General features: G+C 32.3%; 1 protein-coding gene across 1 annotated transcript; it reads left to right on the plus strand.

Annotated features, from left to right (window-relative positions):
- Positions 1–23,534: 23,534 nt before the first annotated feature.
- LOC122525450 (ubiquitin-60S ribosomal protein L40) lies at positions 23,535–24,777 on the plus strand. Its single transcript, XM_043648280.1, has 3 exons — positions 23,535–23,637; positions 24,104–24,303; positions 24,436–24,777. Exons 2-3 carry the CDS (start codon positions 24,114–24,116, stop codon positions 24,630–24,632), a joined length of 387 nt encoding a protein of 128 aa, XP_043504215.1. The 5' UTR covers positions 23,535–23,637; positions 24,104–24,113; the 3' UTR covers positions 24,633–24,777.
- The last annotated feature ends 110 nt before the right edge of the window (positions 24,778–24,887 follow it).

Raw genomic sequence — 24,887 nt, forward strand, 5'->3', positions numbered from 1 at the left:
CCATAATGAAATATATGTAAATATTAATTCCTCCCCTCTAACCCATTTCTTCATGCAAACAATTTTTGTAAGTTTTTAAAAAATAGTAAACGAAACAATAATGAAAAAATCTAGTGTTAAACGAATTTCCAAATGAATTTAATTTATTAATAAATTGAATTTAATTAATTTAATAAATTATAAAACACTATTCCAACGATGATCTGAAACAAAAATAAAAACAAGATTATATAGACCATTGATATAAAAATATTATTATAAGTATTGAGAAAATGTTTAATATAAAAATTAACTTACGTTTATCCTTCAGTGATGAATGCATGATGGGTCTCCTACCCTTAGGATGACGATGGGCACACGTTTAAACCAAATAAAAGAAACTTACGGTGTTTCTTTACCGACAAACGAAACTTTTACACACGGCGAACAACACTGATTCTACTTTCCGATTCTTTTATATTTTATTTTATCGATGCAACACACGAGTACAAGTCATTGCCTACGCGCTCGATTGCAATGATGTTCTGAAACAGAAAAAGAAAAAGAACAATTAATGTCATCGTCGTAATAAAAAACCATTGAAGTTATTATAGAAATTTTTGATAGAAAAATATACTTACTTTTAGTCTTCATTGATGAATGCAGGATGGGTATCCTACCCTTAGGATGACGATGAATAAAATAAAATTAAATAAAACTCTGAAAAGCTGAAACATACTAAAAATTATATTACATACAATTAAATATTACAATATATTTCCTGGAATCATTCCTGAAGGCATGGCACACATTAAAAGACATATATATATATATTCTATATAAAAGTATTCTAAAATAAAGAATCAATGTTAGATATAAAAAGTTGTCTAATCAGCAGTTGTCGAATGTTGTAATTAGATAACGTTAGAAAGAAAATCAATAAATAGTTTAACACGTCACGTTCGTTAGATCTTTACTCGTTGAAGGACGGAAGGGGAATGGAGATCTCTCTGCGTATATCTCCTAGAAGTGTCGAATGCTCGGTGCTCGGCTGTTTACGTTTTCTTTTCGACTGTCTTTCTTCTGTTTTCACCTCGAGAAATTCCTACAAATATACATACACATTCATAATTGTCTGTAGGTGAATGTTTTGTTTTCTTTCTCTTTCTCTCTCTTTCTCAATATCCTTCTCACTCTTTCTATACATTTCTATATGGGTTAAAAAAAGAACGCTTACCTCATGAATATGTAGATAAAAAAGAATAAACACAATTGTTTGACTGAGTATATGTATTTCTGCTGGACTCTTCCAATGCTTGGAGAACTAAAAAAGAAACAGAAAATAAAATTACATTAGTACGATATAAAGAAAATCAAATATATGAGTGTATGTGTACGAGCAACCTATACTTATGTATATATGCCTGTATGTGTGTGTATGTGACAGGAATCGAATTTAATACGAAATACGATCTTTGAATACATAATTATGAAAAATAATTAATTAGAGCATCATTAGAGATGGTAGTAAGTATCGATACCATGAAAAAAGCTGGAAATTAGAAGAAATATTGTTAAGTAACATTGGTGAGATTTGGCGGCACGTCGAGATATATCGATGTTACATTCTCACAGATATCTATCGAACTTTTCAATATTTCGTTTTGAAAACACTCACGTATGAAAATCTTGTGTGTAGCTATCGTTTGATATGTAATAGGAAGGTGTAAAATACTTTTCAATTACCTGAATTAAAAGGGATAACGCAGTATGCTGGAACATATACACTTGACAGGATTCCAATATGATGGCAGTGACGTATTACGAAGGGGGTCCACCCGCAAGGAAACATACATCTGATGGCATCATGGCTGCTTGATATTTTTAATTTTTTTCATCTATTATAGAAAAATATCGAATAGTCAAAAATAGGATATAGGAACATAACAATTATCGAAATATATACTTTATTAAGCCAAACAATAAAAATTGATCATTATAAGTCGATATCTATAGAAATGATGCCGTAAAATAAGATATATATATATAATTGCCTAGAAAAATGCAACCAATGTACATGGAATTTTTTCCTACGCAAATACTTTTTATCTTCGACATTATCGTAATCTTTCGATTATATCATTTGGAAGTCATTTGCTAGAAGAATCTATTAGTATATAGGAATATTATTTACGTTAGAAAATATTTTTTAATTACCTGAGATTAACGGGACGATATAGTATCCGTGCGATCTCCAGCACCGACGCCGCGAAAAGAAAGAAGGAAACTCAGCAAAGAGCCCTGATTGGCTGATAATTATTTCGGCAAATTGGCTGATTGGCAGATAATTATACACACGTAAAGTGACCAATTAGAAATTCCCAATAACCATATAGAAATGATTTCACGCATACAAGCTTGCCCCGTCACACGTACGTAACTCGCCTTTCTTTATGACCACTCTAGTCAAGCTTGATATAATAATTTATTTATTAAATAAATAAAAAATTTATTCTATTTTACTATTTAAGGTACACGTATCTTGTTAATATTTAAAAAAATAACGAAAAGAATAAAGACAATATGCACTATAAACCTTATCACACCGCACAGAAGAACATACATAATTTATTTATTACATAAATTAAATATCAATTTTCTTATCAATTATAATTATCTAATTATTAATCTTATTAATAATTATTCTTATCTAATTTATTTTTCTATTAGGTGTATACGTTCCTTGTTAATATTCAAAAAATAACGAGTAAGATAAAGACAATATACACTAAAAACTTAATCACATTGCAACGTTTTGATATAAACATTCTTTCAATTTTTATGTAATTGTTTAAACTAATATACATTTGTTTTAACGTCCGTGTACAATGATGACTTTGGATAATAAAATTTTTATCCTAAAAAATATCATATTAAAATTATTTTATATTCAAAGTATGTTAATAAGTATGTAATGTTTAAACCAGTACATATATGTTTAAACAATCTGAAATATAAGTAGAGTGGATTAGAATATTAAAATAATCGTTAATTAATCGATAGGAATGTCTATTGTTGTCTAAAAGATCGGAATATATGACGTATGTACCGTCCCCTTCGAAATCCACCGTTGAAAGGAGACGTTGTCCTCTATGAAAGTACTTTTATTAAATGTTGTTTATAAGACCTTTCAAACGATGCGCATGTGTATAAAGGGTGTCATACATCTAATACATAATCTTTAAGATTAAAACGTTATGATTTTCGTATTTTTATCTATTTTAAGTAATTATTATAATGCTTCTGCGCAGTGGTGACTTCGAGGGTAAAATTTAGCTGCAATATAAGAAAAGTGCATTAGTGCATTAAAATAATATTTAATTAATACGTAATGTACACGTATATGTAAATGAAAAAAGAAAGTACATTTCTCTAAACAATTATACAACCAATATATTCTAACAATTAATCAACAATATACTAATGGAAAATGTGAATTATTAAAGTTTACCATTATGATAGAAGAAAGCTGAGGTGTTTGCTCGTTTAAGTACCATTAAAAATTGACAGGATTCATTTTAAAATCTTGCAAATTCTTCTTTTAGGTATGTACTTGATACACAAAACAACAAGAAAGCCTAATAGATGCTGTGCTTTTCCAAATCTTCAAATACTTGTAAATCTACAAATCATAAGATTGTATTAGTAAAGTATCGAGCAAACTATGTATAATATTTGTATAAGATATAACTCTCTCTCTTTCCCCTTTCTCATACTTTTTATATTACTATTCTTTATGTTATAAAAGAAAAGAGATAATCTAATAACAACTGATAACAATATAAAAAAGTAAACACAATTATTATTTAGATAGAAAAGTAAACACAATTAGACTGACAATGAGTATATGTATTCGTGCTGTATTCTACCAATGTTTGGAAACCTAAAAAAAAATATAAAGTAATATAGCATTGGTATAATATAAAGAAAATTAAATTTATGAGTTTTTTGCATACTTGTAAAATGTTCGTTGTTAATATATAAAAAATAACGTGTAAAATAAAGACAATATACACTAAAAACTTTGTCACATTGTACAGAAATACACAATCGTATAGACAAGAAACCTCGTTGCAGATATATTTAAAACAATTGACATCGCATGCCAGAGGAAAACACATTTTTATAGAGATGAAACATCGTTATAGAAATCTTTAAAACAATTGACATAAGGCACTGTAGCCATCCTTAAAGAATTAAAATAAATTGAAACAAAACAATTGAAATCTCTCATGCCAACTATGAAAGTATAAATTCCCATATTCTGTATCGATATGGAAAAATTCTTGTTATTTTAATTCTTTAAGGATGGTTACGGTGCTTTATGTCATTTGTTTTAAAGATTTCTATAACGTGGTTTCTTTTCTATACAATTGTGTTCTTGTGTGGATTTTATTGTATAACCTCTTTATTTTATTCTTTATTTTTTAAATATTATCAAGGAACGTGTACACCTAATAGGAAAGTAAAATTGGTTTTTGATTTATTAAATAAATAAATTTTGTGGGTTTTTCTGTGCAGTGTGATACAGTTTTTAGTGCATATTGTCTTTATTCAACAGTTTATTTTTTAAATATTAACAAGGATAACTTGATACTTTACTAATACAATCTTATGATTTGTAGATTTACAAGTATTTGAAGATTTGGAAAAGCACAGCATCTATTAGGCTTTCTTGTTGTTTTGTGTATCAAGTACATACCTAAAAGAAGAATTTGCAAGATTTTAAAATGAATCCTGTCAATTTTTAATGGTACTTAAACGAGCAAACACCTCAGCTTTCTTCTATCATAATGGTAAACTTTAATAATTCACATTTTCCATTAGTATATTGTTGATTAATTGTTAGAATATATTGGTTGTATAATTGTTTAGAGAAATGTACTTTCTTTTTTCATTTACATATACGTGTACATTACGTATTAATTAAATATTATTTTAATGCACTAATGCACTTTTCTTATATTGCAGCTAAATTTTGCCCTCGAAGTCATCACTGCGCAGAAGCATTGAAATAATTACTTAAAATAGATAAAAATACGAAAATCAAAACGTTTTAATCTTAAAGATTATGTATTAGATGTATGACACCCTTTATACACATGCGCATCGTTTGAAAGGTCTTATAAACAACATTTAATAAAAGTACTTTCATAGAGGACAACGTCTCCTTTCAACGGTGGATTTCGAAGGGGACGGTACATACGTCATATATTCCGATATTTTAGACAACAATAGACATTCCTATCGATTAATTAACGATTATTTTAATATTCTAATCCACTCTACTTATATTTCAGATTGTTTAAACATATATGTACTGGTTTAAACATTACATACTTATTAACATACATTGAGTATAAAATAATTTTAATGTAATATTTTTCTAGATGAAAATGTTATTTTATCCAAAGCCATCATTGCACAGGGACGTTAAAACAAATGCATATTAGTTTAAACAATTACATAAAAATTGAAGGAATGTTTATATCAAAACGTTGCAATGTGATTAAGTTTTTAGTGTATATTGTCTTTATCTTACTCGTTATTTTTTGAATATTAACAAGGAACGTATACACCTAATAGAAAAATAAATTAGATAAGAATAATTATTAATAAGATTAATAATTAGATAATTTTAATTGATAATAAAATTGATATTTAATTTATGTAATAAATAAATTATGTATGTTCTTCTGTGCGGTGTGATAAGGTTTATAGTGCATATTGTCTTTATTCTTTTCGTTATTTTTTTAAATATTAACAAGATACGTGTACCTTAAATAGTAAAATAGAATAAATTTTTTATTTATTTAATAAATAAATTATTATATCAAGCTTGACTAGAGTGGTCATAAAGAAAGGCGAGTTACGTACGTGTGACGGGGCAAACTTGTATGCGTGAAATCATTTCTATATGGTTATTGGGAATTTCTAATTGGTCACTTTACGTGTGTATAATTATCTGCCAATCAGCCAATTTGCCGAAATAATTATCAGCCAATCAGGGCTCTTTGCTGAGTTTCCTTCTTTCTTTTCGCGGCGTCGGTGCTGGAGATCGCACGGATACTATGTCGTCCCGTTAATCTCAGGTAATTAAAAAATATTTTCTAACGTAAATAATATTCCTATATACTAATAGATTCTTCTAGCAAATGACTTCCAAATGATATAATCGAAAGATTACGATAATGTCGAGGATAAAAAGTATTTGCGTAGAAAAAAATTCCATGTACATTGGTTGCATTTTTCTAGGCAATTATATATATATCTTATTTTACGGCATCATTTCTATAGATATCGACTTATAATGATCAATTTTTATTGTTTGGCTTAATAAAGTATATATTTCGATAATTGTTATGTTCCTATATCCTATTTTTGACTATTCGATATTTTTCTATAATAGATGGAAAAAATTAAAAAATATCAAGCAGCCATGATGCCATCAGATGTATGTTTCCTTGCGGGTGGACCCCCTTCGTAATACGTCACTGCCATCATATTGGAATCCTGTCAAGTGTATATGTTCCAGCATACTGCGTTATCCCTTTTAATTCAGGTAATTGAAAAGTATTTTACACCTTCCTATTACATATCAAACGATAGCTACACACAAGATTTTCATACGTGAGTGTTTTCAAAACGAAATATTGAAAAGTTCGATAGATATCTGTGAGAATGTAACATCGATATATCTCGACGTGCCGCCAAATCTCACCAATGTTACTTAACAATATTTCTTCTAATTTCCAGCTTTTTTCATGGTATCGATACTTACTACCATCTCTAATGATGCTCTAATTAATTATTTTTCATAATTATGTATTCAAAGATCGTATTTCGTATTAAATTCGATTCCTGTCACATACACACACATACAGGCATATATACATAAGTATAGGTTGCTCGTACACATACACTCATATATTTGATTTTCTTTATATCGTACTAATGTAATTTTATTTTCTTTTTCTTTTTTAGTTCTCCAAGCATTGGAAGAGTCCAGCAGAAATACATATACTCAGTCAAACAATTGTGTTTATTCTTTTTTATCTACATATTCATCGAGGTAAGCGTTCTTCTTTTTTTAACCCATATAGAAATGTATAGAAAGAGTGAGAAGGATATTGAGAAAGAGAGAGAGAGAGAAAGAAAACAAAACATTCACCTACAGACAATTATGAATGTGTATGTATATTTGTAGGAATTTCTCGAGGTGAAAACAGAAGAAAGACAGTCGAAAAGAAAACGTAAACAGCCGAGCACCGAGCATTCGACACTTCTAGGAGATATACGCAGAGAGATCTCCATTCCCCTTCCGTCCTTCAACGAGTAAAGATCTAACGAACGTGACGTGTTAAACTATTTATTGATTTTCTTTCTAACGTTATCTAATTACAACATTCGACAACTGCTGATTAGACAACTTTTTATATCTAACATTGATTCTTTATTTTAGAATACTTTTATATAGAATATATATATGTATATATATATATATATATATATATATATATATATATATATATGTCTTTTAATGTGTGCCATGCCTTCAGGAATGATTCCAGGAAATATATTGTAATATTTAATTGTATGTAATATAATTTTTAGTATGTTTCAGCTTTTCAGAGTTTTATTTAATTTTATTTTATTCATCGTCATCCTAAGGGTAGGATACCCATCCTGCATTCATCAATGAAGACTAAAAGTAAGTATATTTTTCTATCAAAAATTTCTATAATAACTTCAATGGTTTTTTATTACGACGATGACATTAATTGTTCTTTTTCTTTTTCTGTTTCAGAACATCATTGCAATCGAGCGCGTAGGCAATGACTTGTACTCGTGTGTTGCATCGATAAAATAAAATATAAAAGAATCGGAAAGTAGAATCAGTGTTGTTCGCCGTGTGTAAAAGTTTCGTTTGTCGGTAAAGAAACACCGTAAGTTTCTTTTATTTGGTTTAAACGTGTGCCCATCGTCATCCTAAGGGTAGGATACCCATCGTGCATTCATCACTGAAGAATAAACGTAAGTCAATTTTTATATTAAACATTTTCTCAATATTATAATAATGTTTTTATATCAATGGTCTATATAATCTTGTTTTTATTTTTGTTTCAGATCATCGTTGGAATAGTGTTACAATTTATTAATTAAATTCATTTGGAAATTCGTTTAACACTAGATTTTTTCATTATTGTTTCGTTTACTATTTTTTAAAAACTTACAAAAATTGTTTGCATGAAGAAATGGGTAGAGGGGAGGAATTAATATTTACATATATTTCATTATGGTATTAAAAATCAATATATTTTTAAAAAATAATATTTAAATTTTATATATATGTAGCATATGTAGCAAAGAAATTTGAAATGGAGAGTCAAAGTGGTTTATTGTTAGTCCATTAATCTAGTGTTAATTGAATTAACTGCATGTAATGCAGTTGTAGAATCAGTGTTAGTGCATTGTCATCGTCATCCTAAGGGTAGGAGACCCATCGTGCATTCATCGATGGAGATACAAAGTGAGTATATTTTTGTATTTAATAATTCAACAAACATTTTAATTGTTTTCAGTAATAGTAATGATATTAATAGTATTGTTTTTTATTTCTGTTTCAGATTGCAGTCGTGCGCGAAGCAATATACGGGAGTGTTGTATCGATTGAATATAATTAAAATCACGGATTAGAATCACGTTCGTTCGCTCATTTCAATTCGTTCGTGTTACGCGATTGTATTAGAAATTTTTCATATTATATTAACTGCGACCAAAGCAGTAATTGCAATAGATTTTGTTCGACAAAAGTTGTATTTTTATCTTTAAACAGTCGCACAGACTGTTCGCGTATTAGAGCCAGTGCATCAATGAAGATTTTTCTACTTACATTGACTGTGTGCAAAGCAGTCTTTGGAAACAGTTGTAGAATCAGTGATCGGGCGCATAATAAATTAAAATCATACGCGAATTAGAATCAGTGTTGTTCGCCGTATAATAAAATTTCGGTTTCGCGATAAGAAACTCATCTATAGTTTCTTATTTTCGTTATTAACGTGTTATTAGATTCACGCGAGGTGCATCGCCATGATGCAATTGAACTTCATCCCATTGGAATGCATTGTAAGTATCCATTTTTATTTACATTTCATTCGATTTTATTGTTTATTATTTTGGATCATATTACATATAACTTATCATTTTGTTCTATTTTATTTTACAGATATGACGACGGACTTTCTACCTTATCAAAGATGTGGGATGAATTCTTCGATGGATCTTCGATGGATCTTCGATGGATCTTCGATGGATCTTCGGTGGATCTTCGGTGGATCTCCTGCAATACCAAATCGAGGAACTCTTCCATCGTCAGACTGCAACACTTGCTGCGAAGTAGGAGTGTTTTGGAGCCATCGTAGAACTTCTTACGCAGTGAGTCAAAAAATTTAAAGTCCCTCCGGTGCTCAATCATGTCGAGGATGAAAGGTCCTAATCGGCACGAGTTACTGGTTGTAATTATTCCAATAAATTAGTGACGAGCACATGAGTAATTCCTTTCTAGGAGTTACTCATGAAAATTGTATATTGTATTTTATATTGTATTGTATATTTTATGATATTAGTTCAGGATAGGTTTTCTTGTCTCACCGGTTAAATTCATTTAATTACTAGTGCAATTAATTAATGCACTTTCTTTTTTATTACGTGTTTTGTTCGTGGTTAGTAGTGATGAAACCGAGCATTAATTTACTCGTTTTCGTCCAGAAAAGCATGTAATAAATGTCTTACATGCATTGCTTCGTACTTAATTTATCTAATCGCGATTAATTTTGATATATCGATACTTCGATATTACAAATAAATGAGCAAGAAAACAAACTCATTCGCGACGGATAGATTCTAGCAGTTAAGTGGTGGCTCAAAGCCCAGTTCTTTTATTAGAACAGCCAACTTAATGAAAGGAGTCGTCCGAGGTTTTTAAATATATTAAAATATATTAAAAGATATTAAAAGATATTAAAAGTTAATATTTATCAAATAAATTGTAGAGTCCTTAGCCGCTTAGATAAATTACTATAAAAATGTATTTATGTCTTATATATATATATATATGTGTGTTTTTAATCATATTTTTTTGATTAGGATTTTCAGCTTCTAATATACTAATCTCCCGTTTCTCCCCCCTATACTTTCTGCGTTCTCATCTATACGTGTGCCCAGGTGCTACTCGTATGGGTGAGAAACGGTTAGTATATGTTTAGTTTTAAGTTTTTCCCCTATTGGCGGCTGTCATTGTGCTAGTGATTGCACGATGTACTTTACACCTGTATGTGCGTAATTGGTAGTGTGTACTGTACATCGTTTCGTGATATAGTTTTTAATTAATGTATTATTTAATACTTAGAGTACTACTTAGCATAGCACACCAAGAGTTAGGTGTGATATAAAAAATACACACACATGATTGTATTTTTCTATTTAAATATATTAAATTTTTCTAATTTTTGTTTCTCTTAATAAAATCGTTTTGAATAGTAGAGTCCCCACATTTATTTGTGAAAATATGACAATACTTGTATTATATTAGTATGCTGATATATACTAGTATGTACCAGTATTTTTGCTTTAGTCATCATTGCAATAATCATTAGCCTTGGCAGTCGATTACAGCATTGGTACGTACTCCCATAAGTTTAGAAAACACGCGTTTGAACTAGGGTGTCGGAGGTGCCCCGGGGCATGCTCTCTAGTTTAGGCTTTTGCACCCTGGTGGTATGTGAGAGAATCGTGGAGTGAGTGGGTGGGTACGTATGTGTATTTGCTCTTTTTAAATACGGGTAATTGGCAGGCAAGTAGCATATTTCTCTGAGCGAATGTAAAAACTTTAATTTTAAGTAGGTAGGATCCAGGATGGGTGGGCACTAGGCTTGCTTCCACTCCGGAGTGGAAATTCCGCCTCCTGGTTTATACAGATTTGTTACAAAAATTTTTTTTTATTCATTCCATTATGCTTACTTTGTAAATTTATTTTGTAACTCTTCTGTAATTTTTATTATGTATCATGAGATTCAAAGGAATTTGCAACGATTTGAAAGATTCATTTCTATTTCGATTCTATCTCGAACGAGATAGAGTCGAACAAATTCGCAAATACTTTGATGAATTTGATACTTAGTTTTAAGTATTGTAACTAACACTTCGCACAATCGCGATTTTCTCTTATAATTAGAAATAATTGATATATAATTCAATGTAAGGAATGAATGAAATGAAAATATTGCGAGAAAATGCCTTCCATTTATTGCATTATTTATTTCAATTTCATTTTATTGCTTGACATGAAAAGTGCGACGTGTTTTTAGGTCATCGACTATAATTATCTGCTTGGGCATTTGATTATTTGTGCTCGTGTATATGTTAATGAACTCTAAGTTCATTGATAGTACACGAGCTTGAATATCTAACGGAAAATGTACATTAATTTTTTAATAATTGAAAATTAAAATCATACAAAAATACGAGTTAATTTGCAAAAGTAGTATAAAAATGTTTTATCTTGCTCGCACGTAGAAAATGTCCAATGCAGTTTTCAGGGAATGAAGAAAGAAGAGGCTAAATGCCGAAGAGGCTAATGCCGAAGAGGCCCCCACTTAATTGTGGCACAAGAGGGCAACTACTAGACTATTGAGTTATTTTCAAAGGTTCAACAGCAAGTTCGAACTTTTCGAGAATAGCTCTTTAGTCATTTTTTATATTTTATTGTATAATTTTGTTGCTCGTCATTAATTTGTAATTGTAATTGGAGATGATGGACCATTCCATCTCCTTGTTACGCCAAACTTATTCTTGATGCACAAGTTTTTTGTTAGTTTATAGAGTCAAAACTATTTAGATTTGTGTTTTCTTAGATATTAAACTTAATTAACGTTCGTTAAACATCACAATAATTTGTCTTATCTTTTTTGTCTTTAAGATTTTTAATTTTGATCGAATATTATTATATATTTGGAATATTTTTTTTTGTAAAAGACGCGGTATATAAAAGTAATACACATTTATTAAAGTAGATTTTATTTTTTTTTTAGTTACGTAATATTTGAAACTTTTCCATTTCTTAATTAATAATTTCTTAATTAATATAATATAAAATCACGCGTTTAATTTTAACTTTATGCAACGTGAAATAGAAATTGGTAAAAATAAATAAGGAATTAAACTTATAAAAGTGCATCTGCTAATTTGGCGACTTGTATTTTATGATTGTGTTTATTGATTGTATGATTAATATAGTTTTATTTTTGTTATAGGTGATCGTCGTGGGATTTAACTTCAATCCTCTTCAATTTTCTTGCATCAGAATATTTTAAATTGTTATTATTGAAAATACATATATACATGCATGCATTTCTGAAGGCACATACTTATACACAAAATATATAATATAATTTTTTAAAATTTTATCAAAACATCTGTCAAAAATATAATAATCTTAGAATTTGTTATAGGGTCAGTGATTGGGATTATAATACATTAAAATCAAACGTGAATTAAAGTAATTGTTGTTCGCTGTATAATTAAACTGCGGTTTCGCGATAAGATACTCGTTTATAGTTTTGTATAAGTATTTAAGGATAATAATTTTCGGAAATAAATCTATTGGCAAAATTGATGGTAAATCACGGATCGGAAGTCTAGAAATCCATCATTTAGCTGGTCTGATTTCGTTAAATGCATCACAACTAATGTTGGTCGTAACGATAGCATCGCATCAAATCCATCGTACGAGTTTTGTCAAGTTCGTGGTTCCATAAATTTTCGAACACGAAGAGAGTCAAAGAGGGAGAGAGTGTGGGAGAGAGAAAGAGAGAAGCTGATTGAATATCCGATCGGCGGCACGACTGGTGCAGTTAGGTATGTATGTTAGAAACTCGTTTAATGCTAGCCCTAGGGACTGAAATTCTGCGGCGGCTGTAGCCGAGTTTCGAGGCAGCACACGCAAACTCATGGCAACCGATGTGCGGCCCAGCCACGACTGTGGCGGTCGTGCTTAAATGAGTTTCCAGTTTATAACCGAGCTTGACGAGCGTCGCGAAAGTGAAAGCTCTAAATCCTCTGGCTCGCTCGCAAGCTCTCCCTCATTTTCTTCACCGATATAATGCTTACACACCTTTTCCATAACATCTTCCTCAACAACAACTTCCGAAACATTCCTTTATTTTCTTACCAAGAACAGAAATATAAAGATCAATCCTGAAAATTTTCTTATTTCTTCATAAACTAAGAGATTCCTTGAACTTACTTTACTAAAGATTTCTGCATCGTTTCGTTCATGAGAACGTAGAAGAAGAGATCGAAGATCTTGATCTTCCTCTAACTTTGGAATTATTTTCTGAATCGTTGGTTAAATCTACATTAAATTCCCTTAGTTACGAATTATTTATGATCGTAGATCGCTTGGATATTCATAGGACTGGAAACTAGCGCTCTAACGAATGAGTAAATTAGCGTGAAAACAATTTAATTGGCACTTACTTCTCAGTTTCTTACGTCTTACCACAATTATGTTCTAAGGTTCTACATAAATAAACATTTAGTATGAAGAAAAAGCAGCTGGCATGATATCATTGAGTAAAGTCAATTATTATAGAGATTCTCTTAATCATTTCCGGATGATGATACTGCAGGCAGAAGGTGGATCGACAAATTTCCTAATACACCGTTATCGATCGTTCCTCTAGGCTATTTACAATACATATATACATATACATCTACATATGTATATATGGATGTATGTATGTTCGTATATGTATTTTCCAAAAGGGGTGTATCAAAGACGATAGTTAATGGAAGGAAATTACTCGCTCGGGTACTCTGTAAAATCTTATATTTATCTTGGCGAGATCACGTCAGCGGAGAAGCAATCTGGGAGCGACATTAAACGGGATAATGAAAGCCAATTAGAAAATTTTCTGCCATCAGTGCGGTACCTCTAAATTAATTAGCCCTATGCGGAACGGAGATAAGAGAATTTTCGATAACGCGTATTGGCCGGTATCGTTAATGAAGTTCGACGCGTCGAAAGGCTCGCTGATATTTTTCTCCTTTTTTCTTTTCATTTCCCGTATCCCGTAGAAAACTTTTTCCAACGAGATTTTGCTTTCCATTCGTATAGTAATCCAATTGGATTACGTGTGAAAAATATCCACATTGTCATTCCCATTTCATATATTTTTCTTCCTTTATTCTAATTAAAGACTATTTATGACATATCCATGGAATGTAATATTTACTATATCAACCTAACGACGCATGACAATGCATCAAGAACCATCTACTTTATTTTCTACTTGTCACGAGATAAAAAGCTATTTTTGTAATTATATTTCATATAATCTTCGAGTAATTATATCCAAGTATATTTGTCATTTTTTCACAAAGAGATCCAACATATGAAGTATCTCATCTGATGAATAAATTATTACCTACGGCTAGAGAGAGAATTGTAAGTACCAACAGTATCCTGGAACAAAATAGTTCGTGGTAGGCTACGAAAAGAGTGCGTTCACGTTGATGCAAAGAAAACTCGAACTGAGTATTCTTGGAGGAAAAGCTAAGTTAAAGGGTTCGCTCAAAGCTCGATTTTCTTGCTGCCTGTATATCCGGAACGACATCCATTGTACACGCATTGCATTGTGTACCTACGTCGAGTGACCCAATTTGGAGAGTGCTCGAACGGAGGAGGTAGAGAAGATAAAGAGAGAGAGAGAGAGAGAGGAAGAGATGGTAGTACTGGGCGACGCCTAATAAGGTATGAAGAGGCGTACACGTCGCGAAACACGCGTATTTGTGTGCAACACGTCCGTGTGCAGTCAGCGCAAAATGCTCTATTTTGAATGTGTATGTATGTGCAGGTGTGTTGAGAGTGCATCCTACTATAGTTGTACTAGCTCTCTCTCTCTCTCTCTCTCTTCCTCTCTTGTTGTACTTGCTTGTCGGATGGTTTCGAATGTACATGCATATTCAGACTGGTCGAGCAGTCCTCTAGTAAATTAGACTATTTAGCCTTCTCTATTATTGAAGGAAACCCGCGGAACAGAGACGCTGCAGCTTGTAATACTCCTCCAATATATTCGCAACTTCGCGACTCTACGGCTTCTACAAAGTTCAGAAAACCAGGAGGAATGCAATGGAGATCAAAACGAGAGAGAGAGAGAGAGAGAGAGAGAGAGGGAGAGGAAATCGGCCTGAGATGAAGGAAAAGGGAAAGTTACTCGTGGAATAGGATTAACTAGAAAAGAGGGCCTGAGATTTGTATTTCCTTTAATTCCAATGCATGAATTCATATTCTTTATTACATATTTTTTTTCAAATTACCAGATCGTATCAATAACATCAATGATGTTAAGATGATTTACAAGCAAATTAGGATTCGAGAAATGAGTCATTTCCTTAATTATCATAATGAATACACTGCATGCATTTTCTCTTCTGTTGACAGATCAAATATTATATATGCGTTTGTTTCCGCATTATACATTCGCATCCCATTATTACATTAAATGCTATTGAAACTTTCCAATCTAATGTAATCGAAGTATTGTTGTATCTAACTATTTTAAATATAATAATTTATATATTCTTTTGTCCATCATTAATCTTGAAATAATAACATGTTCCTATAATTCTTCTCTCTTAACGTTCGAGAGTAGGTATAGCATATAAGTTTACCAACTGAAATTTGATAACTCACAGTAGAGTCTAATTACTATCCAGATAATTATCATCATTGTGAAGCCAGAATTGAGTAAAGCAGCAAAATTATCTCGATATCGTAGACTTCTCGTAGGCGTATGATTGTAATATTAATAAAGTATAAAAGTAAATTTCCGGTAAATTCGGTATATTTCACAAATAAAAAATTTTAATTAATTTCAACTAATTTGAAGAAGTGATTTCTTTTTTGTACAAAAGTAATTAATACTTTTTATTCATCCTTTAAAAAATTAAATATCTTTCTCATTAAAACAAAAAAATATATGAGCTAAGAGAACATTCCTATTTAGTCCTATTTTAGTTTAGGTGCGAATAAAGACACGAAATTAAAAGGGAAGTCATTCTATTATCTTGTACGGAGTCCTTCCGGGTAAGAAAGAAAAGGCGAAAGGAAGAGGTCGAACAGATTTCGGCAGTTGTTCGTTGAAACGAGTGGCTCTCCGTAGGGTCCGTCGTCGGTGCCACCATTGCGGCCATTCATCGCGCTATTACAATGCTATCGTGATAGGCATGGAAATAGTGCCGCATATGCAGTCTGCCATTCACAGCTCTGAAAGACGAAATAACGCGCGGTCGACGTGCGGCGCAGCTTTGAACCGGAAACCGGCGCACGACCGTCCGCTTCCGGTCTGGTTTCGTGAATCAAAGGAAGAAGAGAGGGGCTTGTTCCATCCGCTCGTGCCGAATCGCTTTCGAATGGCTCTCCTGCCATTTCCCACCGCGAAACGTTAATTACTAAATACGTTTCAAACTCTCCCGTTCCCCTCCTCCTCCCTTTCTCTCTCTCTTCCTCTCCCTTTTCTTTCTTTCTCTTTCTTTTTCTCTCTACACCATCATCGCAATTTTTACGTTAATGAACCATGCGCGCTTGCTTCAAAGAGAAAACAAAATTTCATCAACGAGAGCCTGAAAATTCGAATGCGTTTATTTATAATAAGATACCACTCGTAATTCTTTTTAATACTGAGTATATTATCATTTAAACAAGAAATATATCGATCCATAATTATTTTAATTTCAACTATTCTATTCTGAATAGATATGATATCCAATGACTTGCGTTAGTTAACGAAAGACAAACACGACAGCGAGGACATGCCATCAAACGAGCTTAGTAGCTTGATCCGTGCGATGACACGCGATTATATTCGACGTTAAGCGAGCATTGCAGCGAGAATTGCAGCGAGCGAACGAGCAAGCATCGCAACGGTATAATCTGAGGTAATCGTCGAGCGACCGAGGTGTCATCGTTGTACTCGAAAATGTTGCAAATTCAAAAAGGGAATTCAACGAACAATGGCAAACAACGATAGCAAAGCGCACCCGAATGGAAAGGTTTGCTCGGACTAGAATAAAAAAGAATCGGGGGAAAAAGCGTTAGAAACGCGTGCTATATACTATATACGTAGTATGTATTCAATGTGAACAGAGAAAATTTGTTTCGCCGATATCATTTCACAAAACGTGCCGAACAGGATAAAGATACAATCTGGAGTCGGATACATCTTGTAGAGATTTAAAACGAGTTCGTGGAACTACGACATTTCATTTGAAAATGCTCTCGAGGTGAGGAGGAAAAGGAGGATGAGTAGAATAAAGAGAAAAGAAAAGCATAGTACGTACATAGAATAGAGTATGCCAGTTCAGACAACAAGAGGACCATACGAATTTTCTATGAGACTTAGTTAGAACTTGTCCATCCACCATACAACGACGGCACCGGCCGATACGTCGAGCGTAACTCTTGGTGGTACTCGAGCGAGTATCTTATTCAAGAAAATTCCCTCAGGGTTTCTCCCAGGAAAAGGAGGAGAAGAAGAAGAAGAGCGGCGCCAGAGATGGAAGCGTAGCTAGAAGGGTAAAGTAAAAGGAGAGTGGAAACAGAGGATACGGACAAGGCAGCTACCTCTTCGTGCTCCTTTAAACTCTCGCGCTAAATAAAGTCGAGGGACGTTTAATTTACATACATTTACTCTTCCACTACTCCGACAGTGCTTCCTCTCTTCCTCTCTATCTCTCTTTCTCGGAATAGCCTGACCCGCGGTGTCTCCGTAGCGGCTACCCTCCCCTCTCTAGTCGACGAGTACCAACGACGACTGCTAGTAGTTCTCCAACCCTCGTCCGGCAACCCCCAGGGTACATGTTCTCTTTCCCCAACCTTCCTTCTCTTCCTCTCTCTCTCTCCTTCCACCCACTCCAAGCCTCGGTCTGTCTTTCTCTAACCCGAAAACTCGCTGACCTAATTTCAACGAAACTGCATTGCGTGTCCTACCTGCACGGTTGCACCTACCGCATTTCAACTGCACGTCCCTCCTTCCCTCAGCTCGCTAGCTATGAACATACATGAACAGAGATTTGTGCATTTGTTTGCGTACGAATCATCCTACCCCCCTCCCCTCCGCTCCATCCCCCTCATAGACTATCCCGGCGATATCTCCCTCTCTTCCTTCCTCCCGACCACCCCATTTCTACCAACATCTCTCGCACGCTCGGACCTGGTAAAAAATCTGCCCATTTCATGCATCGCGCTTCGTATCCATATCGAGAAGCGAACAGTGCGGAAAGAGAGAAAAGAGGAAAATCGAATAATATATGCCGTGCGGAAATGAACAAAAAGAACTTATCGATCCTCTTTTCGAACGGAAAGAGTTGTCCCAAGAGATTCGATACGGACCAGTGAAATACGGCTAGAATAGATTTTATTACAAACGCTTCGTCGAACTTGATCGCTTAATAATATGAGTTATTATCTCTTGGAAACTTGAATCGGTTAGATGTTAATGATATTCGCGGTTAATGAGAAGTCACGTATTTAACATTCTATCGAAAACAACTGGTTTGATCAGATTTGCATTGATAAGTCAATTAGAATGATTCTATAGTTGTTCGGCACATGTGAGAAAGAGAAAAATTGATGGTTGTATTAGGCGTGTAACACGCGTAGAGAAAGTTAACACAACAGAACGCACGTTAACTTATCCGGTATGTTCGATCGAAGTCTATTGCATTGCAAATAGCGGAGAAGTATGCATGCGCGCGTATCGTGACAAATTCATTCGTCCTAGTGTAAACGTGTGCGAGAAATTTGCCTATCTCTACTTAATTTTACTTTCCCCCGTTCATTCATTTCTTTTTCTATTCCAATTTGGAACACGAGAACTTTGCTTATTAATCAACAACGATCGAAAGTAGATACGAAATTGCATGCATAAGCAGAAGTTTCTTCGTAAGAAAAAAAGATGATTCTTTCGAATTTATCACTCAACCCTCTGCAATCTAATATTTTTTCGTATCTAGTATAACTATATCGACAACCATTAATTATCCGGTAAAAAAAATTAAAATAAAAAGATGTAAAGGTATATATCATATGAATATATCAATTAAAAGTTACAGAACTTTATAGGGGGATTAATAAAAAAAACGTGACAGGAAGGAAGAAATTTTTTCAGATTATTTCGAATCGATCTCCGGTAAAAAGAAACGTATAATAAGAGCATCGCTTTTCGCGTCGTGCATTTCTAGAGATTTGTTCGAGATCGTTCGTATATTTACTCGAATACTCGAGAGAAGCGGCTCGTTCGTAAAACACAAGAGACGGTATGCGAAATGACTTCATACGGATTATAACGGCCGTGCACGCACCGTGTTGACGTCAAACCGGTCTTCATCCATCGAGGAGTACACGAAGTACCTCTTTGCCGACGTACGGCGAGTAGCTATTACTGGTCAGCACCGTGAAACTTACTTCTAACACTGTCACACGGGAAAAACAGGTTTTACCCTGTTCCGAGTCGTCCCAAGATCGTAACATTTCACGAACTTGTGATGAAGGTCTTTTGCGTTTCCACCAAGGACTTCACGTAAGACTTTAACTTTTTCAAACAATTGTGCTCAATTAAAAAGCATTTCTCTTATAGGCTATTAACGATCGATTAATAGAAAAAACGAAATCTGGGAAATGGAAGATTTATGGAGAGAGAGTGAGAGAAATACACCTATATACGCTAGTCGTCTAACTTTAATTACAAACAGGATCGAATAAGCTTTTAGCCGAAACCACCTTCTTTGATCCACGATGATAAATAACTTTTCATCTGCTCTTTACCCGATTTCCCTTGATCAAAAGTCGACTAGGAAAAAAAGAGACCAAACTGAGCGAGCAGAGAGAAAGAGAGTGTGAGTAAAAGAAATTATACGACACGAAAGGTAGAAAAATAGAATGAAAGAGAGAAATATAAAAGAGAAAGAGAGAGAGAAACACGAAGCGAGTCGGAAGAGCGTGACGATACTCCGTTATCGAACGTAATCGATAATACGAGGAACCGAGAGGAGAAACGAGATTCGCGCCTTCTCGTTAGCTACATTCCTTCGTACCGAGGTCGAAGCGTCATGAAAGGTTAACCGAGTTGAATTAGTTCGACTTAAGTTCAACTTCCGTTTCGTCCTATATCTTCCCACCACCGTGCTCAGCCCCCATAGTTTAATGATCTTACTAACTCAGACGGACTTTTCCATTATTAGTTTGCCCGAGGGTAAACCCACCTGTCTACGTGCGCTACCGCTTAAAAGATTTCGATACGGTGCGAATCTACCGCACGTTTTCTTTAAATAAAATTCATCCCTAAAAAGTTGAAATTTAACGAAAAGTTTCCTTATCAAATTTGCACGCCTTGCCTTTGAAAGATTCCATTAAAATTGAATAGTCGACGAAAAGATTTTTTTTTTTAAGTTATACTCTTTCAATTTTAATTTTCTTTTATTTTTCATTAATCAAATATCAGCTTTTATTTAAATGATATATAGAGTATCATTAATTAAAATCGATAAACGATTTAAAAAGAATTAAATTTGTGCGATAACTCAAACGTATGGCGCCATCAATTATTCAAATTCTGTATCGCGAATTTGAATTGGTCGATAATGTAGATACAAGAAGAGTTTAAATATAAGAACGGAAAAATGATCGTAATAAATCGATAAAAATCGATTTTTGAATTAGTTACGAGTACATCTAATTGTAAGTTACCTTTTTCATGTAATCAATGTTGAAAATGGAAAATTCGTATCCTTGTTAACGCCAACGCATGGAAAGTTTGTTCGCCTCAGGCGATGCTGCGTGAGATTTGCCTCGTCGTTATTAACTATCTAAGGAATACCAGATTTTCGCCGGAGGATGTTCATTAACCGAAATGTAAGGTGGGTGTGGAATTTTCGGCTGTTTAACGCGGCATCATCATAATTAACTCGTTCCTAAATTATTGAACTTTTAAATGAAAATTTTAACTAAACTATCACAGTTTTTTCTCTCTTTCCATATTATAGTGATTGTGTTAGAAAATCATATATGCCTATAATACATAAATGATAATGTATGAATACGTGGAAATTGGATATTGCATTGCATGTACTATGCTTATATCGATTTTACATTTTTTATAATTTATATTGTACTTCCAACGATTTGACCCAGCAAATACACATGGAAATTGGGAAAAATAAAAAAAAAAAAAAACAGAATAATAATAAAAATACATACGAGCGAGAATACCCTCTGATGAAAACTTCATATAATAGGATTGCTCTCGATTGAAGCTCGGGTTATTTTTTATTTTATTTTTTTCGCTTTCGTACCTTTTCTCTTTTTCTTCTTTTTTCCTGTTTTAACAAAAAAAAAGAAAATAAATAAATACAATCATAAAACTAGGACAATAGGTAAAGTAAATAGAGAAGATTTGTAAATGTCATTGATTCCGTTATTTCGTTTTTGTCATTGGCATGTAAAATACACAATTTTTATTCGCTAGCAATTTATTTATTCGCTCCGTATCGTTTAAAATTCCCGTAAGATATTAAAAAATTAAATTTGGAGCAACTATAGATATCGTTAAAGAATTAAAAAACAAAGTAATTAGTACGTAGAAAAAAATCTATTTATGTAAGTTAAGTTCTATTTAAGTTAGTTTATAAAGTCGAATGATTTATATTTCTTAAAGAAATGTTTAATATTTATGAATCGATAAATATTAAATGACATGAATTTAGAAAGAGAACTATACTCTTCTTGAAAGACTTGATCTGTAAAGTCTAAGAGATAAGTAAAGGTTGGTCCTTGAAGACGTATTAAAACGGATATAATCACGAACGGCCTCTAGGCAGGTGAGCATCTAGGTCAGAGTATAAAGTTTAAGGGTTACTACTGAAATTTGCATATCATTCGAGCTCAAGGCGCGAGCCCTCGTGCGCACCTAAGAAACCTACGATTGAGAATATATACAGTATAAAGTATATATAATATATCCATATATATGTACATGGATATGAATTTATATGTATATCTACAATACTCCACAACATCAGATTGTTGTTACCACAAATAACGAATACAAAAAATGCTCTTGTAATTTCTCACTCGCATTGTTAAATAAATAGGAAATATTATTCCATGCATATCAAATAATTATGTGTGTGTGTGTGTGTTCATAGTTACACGACTTTCTAAAAACAAATCAAATTTGACTTTAGATTTATTTTTAGTAAAATTTTCTTTTGTGTTCTATTTCACGAGCCAAAGAGTAGATAATTAATCGAATACTAAATCACATAATTAAAGAATATTTCTTTGTACATAGTTAATCTTTCTTGTAAATGTTTACAGAAAGAATATTAACACGTAGATCGGTGGAGTTTCTCTCGAAGCCCAGATCTGAAACCCGTAATGTAAACAGCGCGATAAGCTGGAAAAGCGATACGATGCAATGCGTCCTTTAAATAATTTCATGGGAGGTGCTTACAAAATATAAAGGGCCTAGAAGAAGGGAAAGCGATAAGCGTTCCGAAGAAAGACCACTATGAGAAATTTCACTGCATTTATACCAGAACCATACAAGCAAATAGATAGATATATGTATCGTTTAAAGCGAATAATATCTACCACTAAACGTAAATTTTCCTTTTCACAAATTTTCCTTTTTATAGAAAAAAGTTACGGTCATTGAAAATAATTTCAAGAGTAAGTCAGGATTTTTTTATTTTTCGTTTTATACGTATGCGTGTGTTAAGTAACAAGTAAGAAATCTATCAATGTCGATTCTTGAAGAAAAACCTTAAGCAATAATACATTTTTTAAACATCATTAACGGTAATTAGAAAAGAATTCTAATTCAGCAAATCTAATTTGCGCAAATCTTAAAGTTTTCTTAAATAATTCATATTTTTAAGTAATTTTAATTTATTTAAACAATATTAAAAATATGGTAATAATTAAATAATCTTAAATCTCTTTATTCTTTATTTTTATTTATTAATTTTATTTATTATATAAATATTTATTATTTAAATATTTATTATTTATTTCTTTTCTTTATATTATTTATTAACCCTCCTCTATACGTAGAGGAGGAAAACTGCTCTTCTTTTATATATATAAATTATTTTTATGTATTCCATGAGTGTAATGTTACATCGTACATTGTCTGACCCAGGCAATATATCTGGCGCTTGTACACATAGGTAATCAGATATATGCCGGATATATCCGGAGCTCGTACTGAAAGGGTTAATAGTTATATTACTAAAAGTTTATAGTAGAAATATATTGCTCCCTAGTTACACTTTTGGTTCACATTTTGTCCATAGGCGTCGCTGAAGTTGCGTACTCTTCGGTTGAAAATAGTAAATAGCCTTAACCAATCAAAATCATTCAACTGAATAAATTCGTAAGATGGCAGAGTAATCGTTAAAATGAAAACGTAAGTTAATTTATCATCTATAGAAAATCTTCTTCTCTATGATTTTACTGTCGTGCACGTTGTTAAAACGGTAAGAATATAATTCTTCAAATCTTAACTATTATTTCATAATATTATCAATTTTTTGTTACATTAAATACTTGTATTTAACGAGACGTAATTAGTGCGTCAATTTCCTTCCTTAATCTAAAATCTATCGAAACAAAAACGTGTTATAAAACAACTGCATCACGGCACGTTGCCAATAACACATGCTGTTAACTAAATCGTAATATCTAAATTTTCAAGTTTACAGTGAATTTTTTTATCCTAAAAATTAAACCTTTTTCATTCTAAACTAATAAATCATAATAAAATAAATATTAAAATAATCAAGAGAATAATTGAGAAATAATATTTTTAAGGTATCATGTTAATAAAATTTATACAAATCGTCTAGGATTAAAACAATTTAATAATTACTATAATTTCTCTCCACGATCTATCCAATTTTATGTACAAATGTTGTATATATATTTATTGTAATCCATATTTAGGTAAGTCACAATGCAGATCTTCGTAAAGACCCTTACGGGTAAAACCATTACTCTTGAAGTAGAGGCATCTGATACTATAGAAAATGTAAAAGCTAAAATTCAAGATAAGGAAGGAATTCCTCCCGATCAGCAAAGACTTATTTTTGCTGGCAAACAACTGGAGGATGGTCGTACTTTGTCAGATTATAACATTCAAAAAGGTACATTCTATAATAATAATGATAAAAATAATAACAATAATAATAATTTATTGATCATAGTTGTACACATATATTATACTCATTTATCTGGGTAATGTAATATGTTAAGTAATTTTATTATTCATCGAACAGAATCAACGCTTCATTTGGTATTGCGTCTTCGAGGTGGAGTTATTGAACCCACTCTTCGTATTCTTGCGCAGAAATATAATTGCGATAAAATGATCTGTAGGAAATGTTATGCACGTCTTCATCCACGTGCAACTAACTGCCGTAAAAAGAAATGTGGACACACTAATAACATCCGCCCAAAGAAGAAGCTAAAGTAAACTATTTGGATTATTTGTCCAAATCATGGAAAATTGGAATTTCCATCTTTATCCATATTCCATTTTCTAGCAATACAACATGATTGATTAATCGACAATGTGTATTTCTTATTACGGATTACAATAAAAACTTATCAATACTAAATAATTTATTTCTGTTAAACACACCTTTAAATTAAAAATATTTTATTTAAAATACATAATATTTACATATTAAAAGAATTATTAATTTATAAATATTTATTAATTATTTTA

This window comes from Polistes fuscatus, unplaced genomic scaffold, assembly GCF_010416935.1.
Source record: "Polistes fuscatus isolate 324 unplaced genomic scaffold, CU_Pfus_HIC Scaffold10, whole genome shotgun sequence".
Lineage (NCBI taxonomy): Eukaryota > Metazoa > Arthropoda > Insecta > Hymenoptera > Vespidae > Polistes > Polistes fuscatus.

Bases quoted from the DNA above. Each gene is read 5' to 3' on its own strand.
- LOC122525450 (XM_043648280.1), top strand. From the start codon at position 24,114: ATGCAGATCTTCGTAAAGACCCTTACGGGTAAAACCATTACTCTTGAA. The intron at 24,304-24,435 runs GTACATTCTATA...TTCATCGAACAG, and splicing joins AGATTATAACATTCAAAAAG to AATCAACGCTTCATTTGGTA.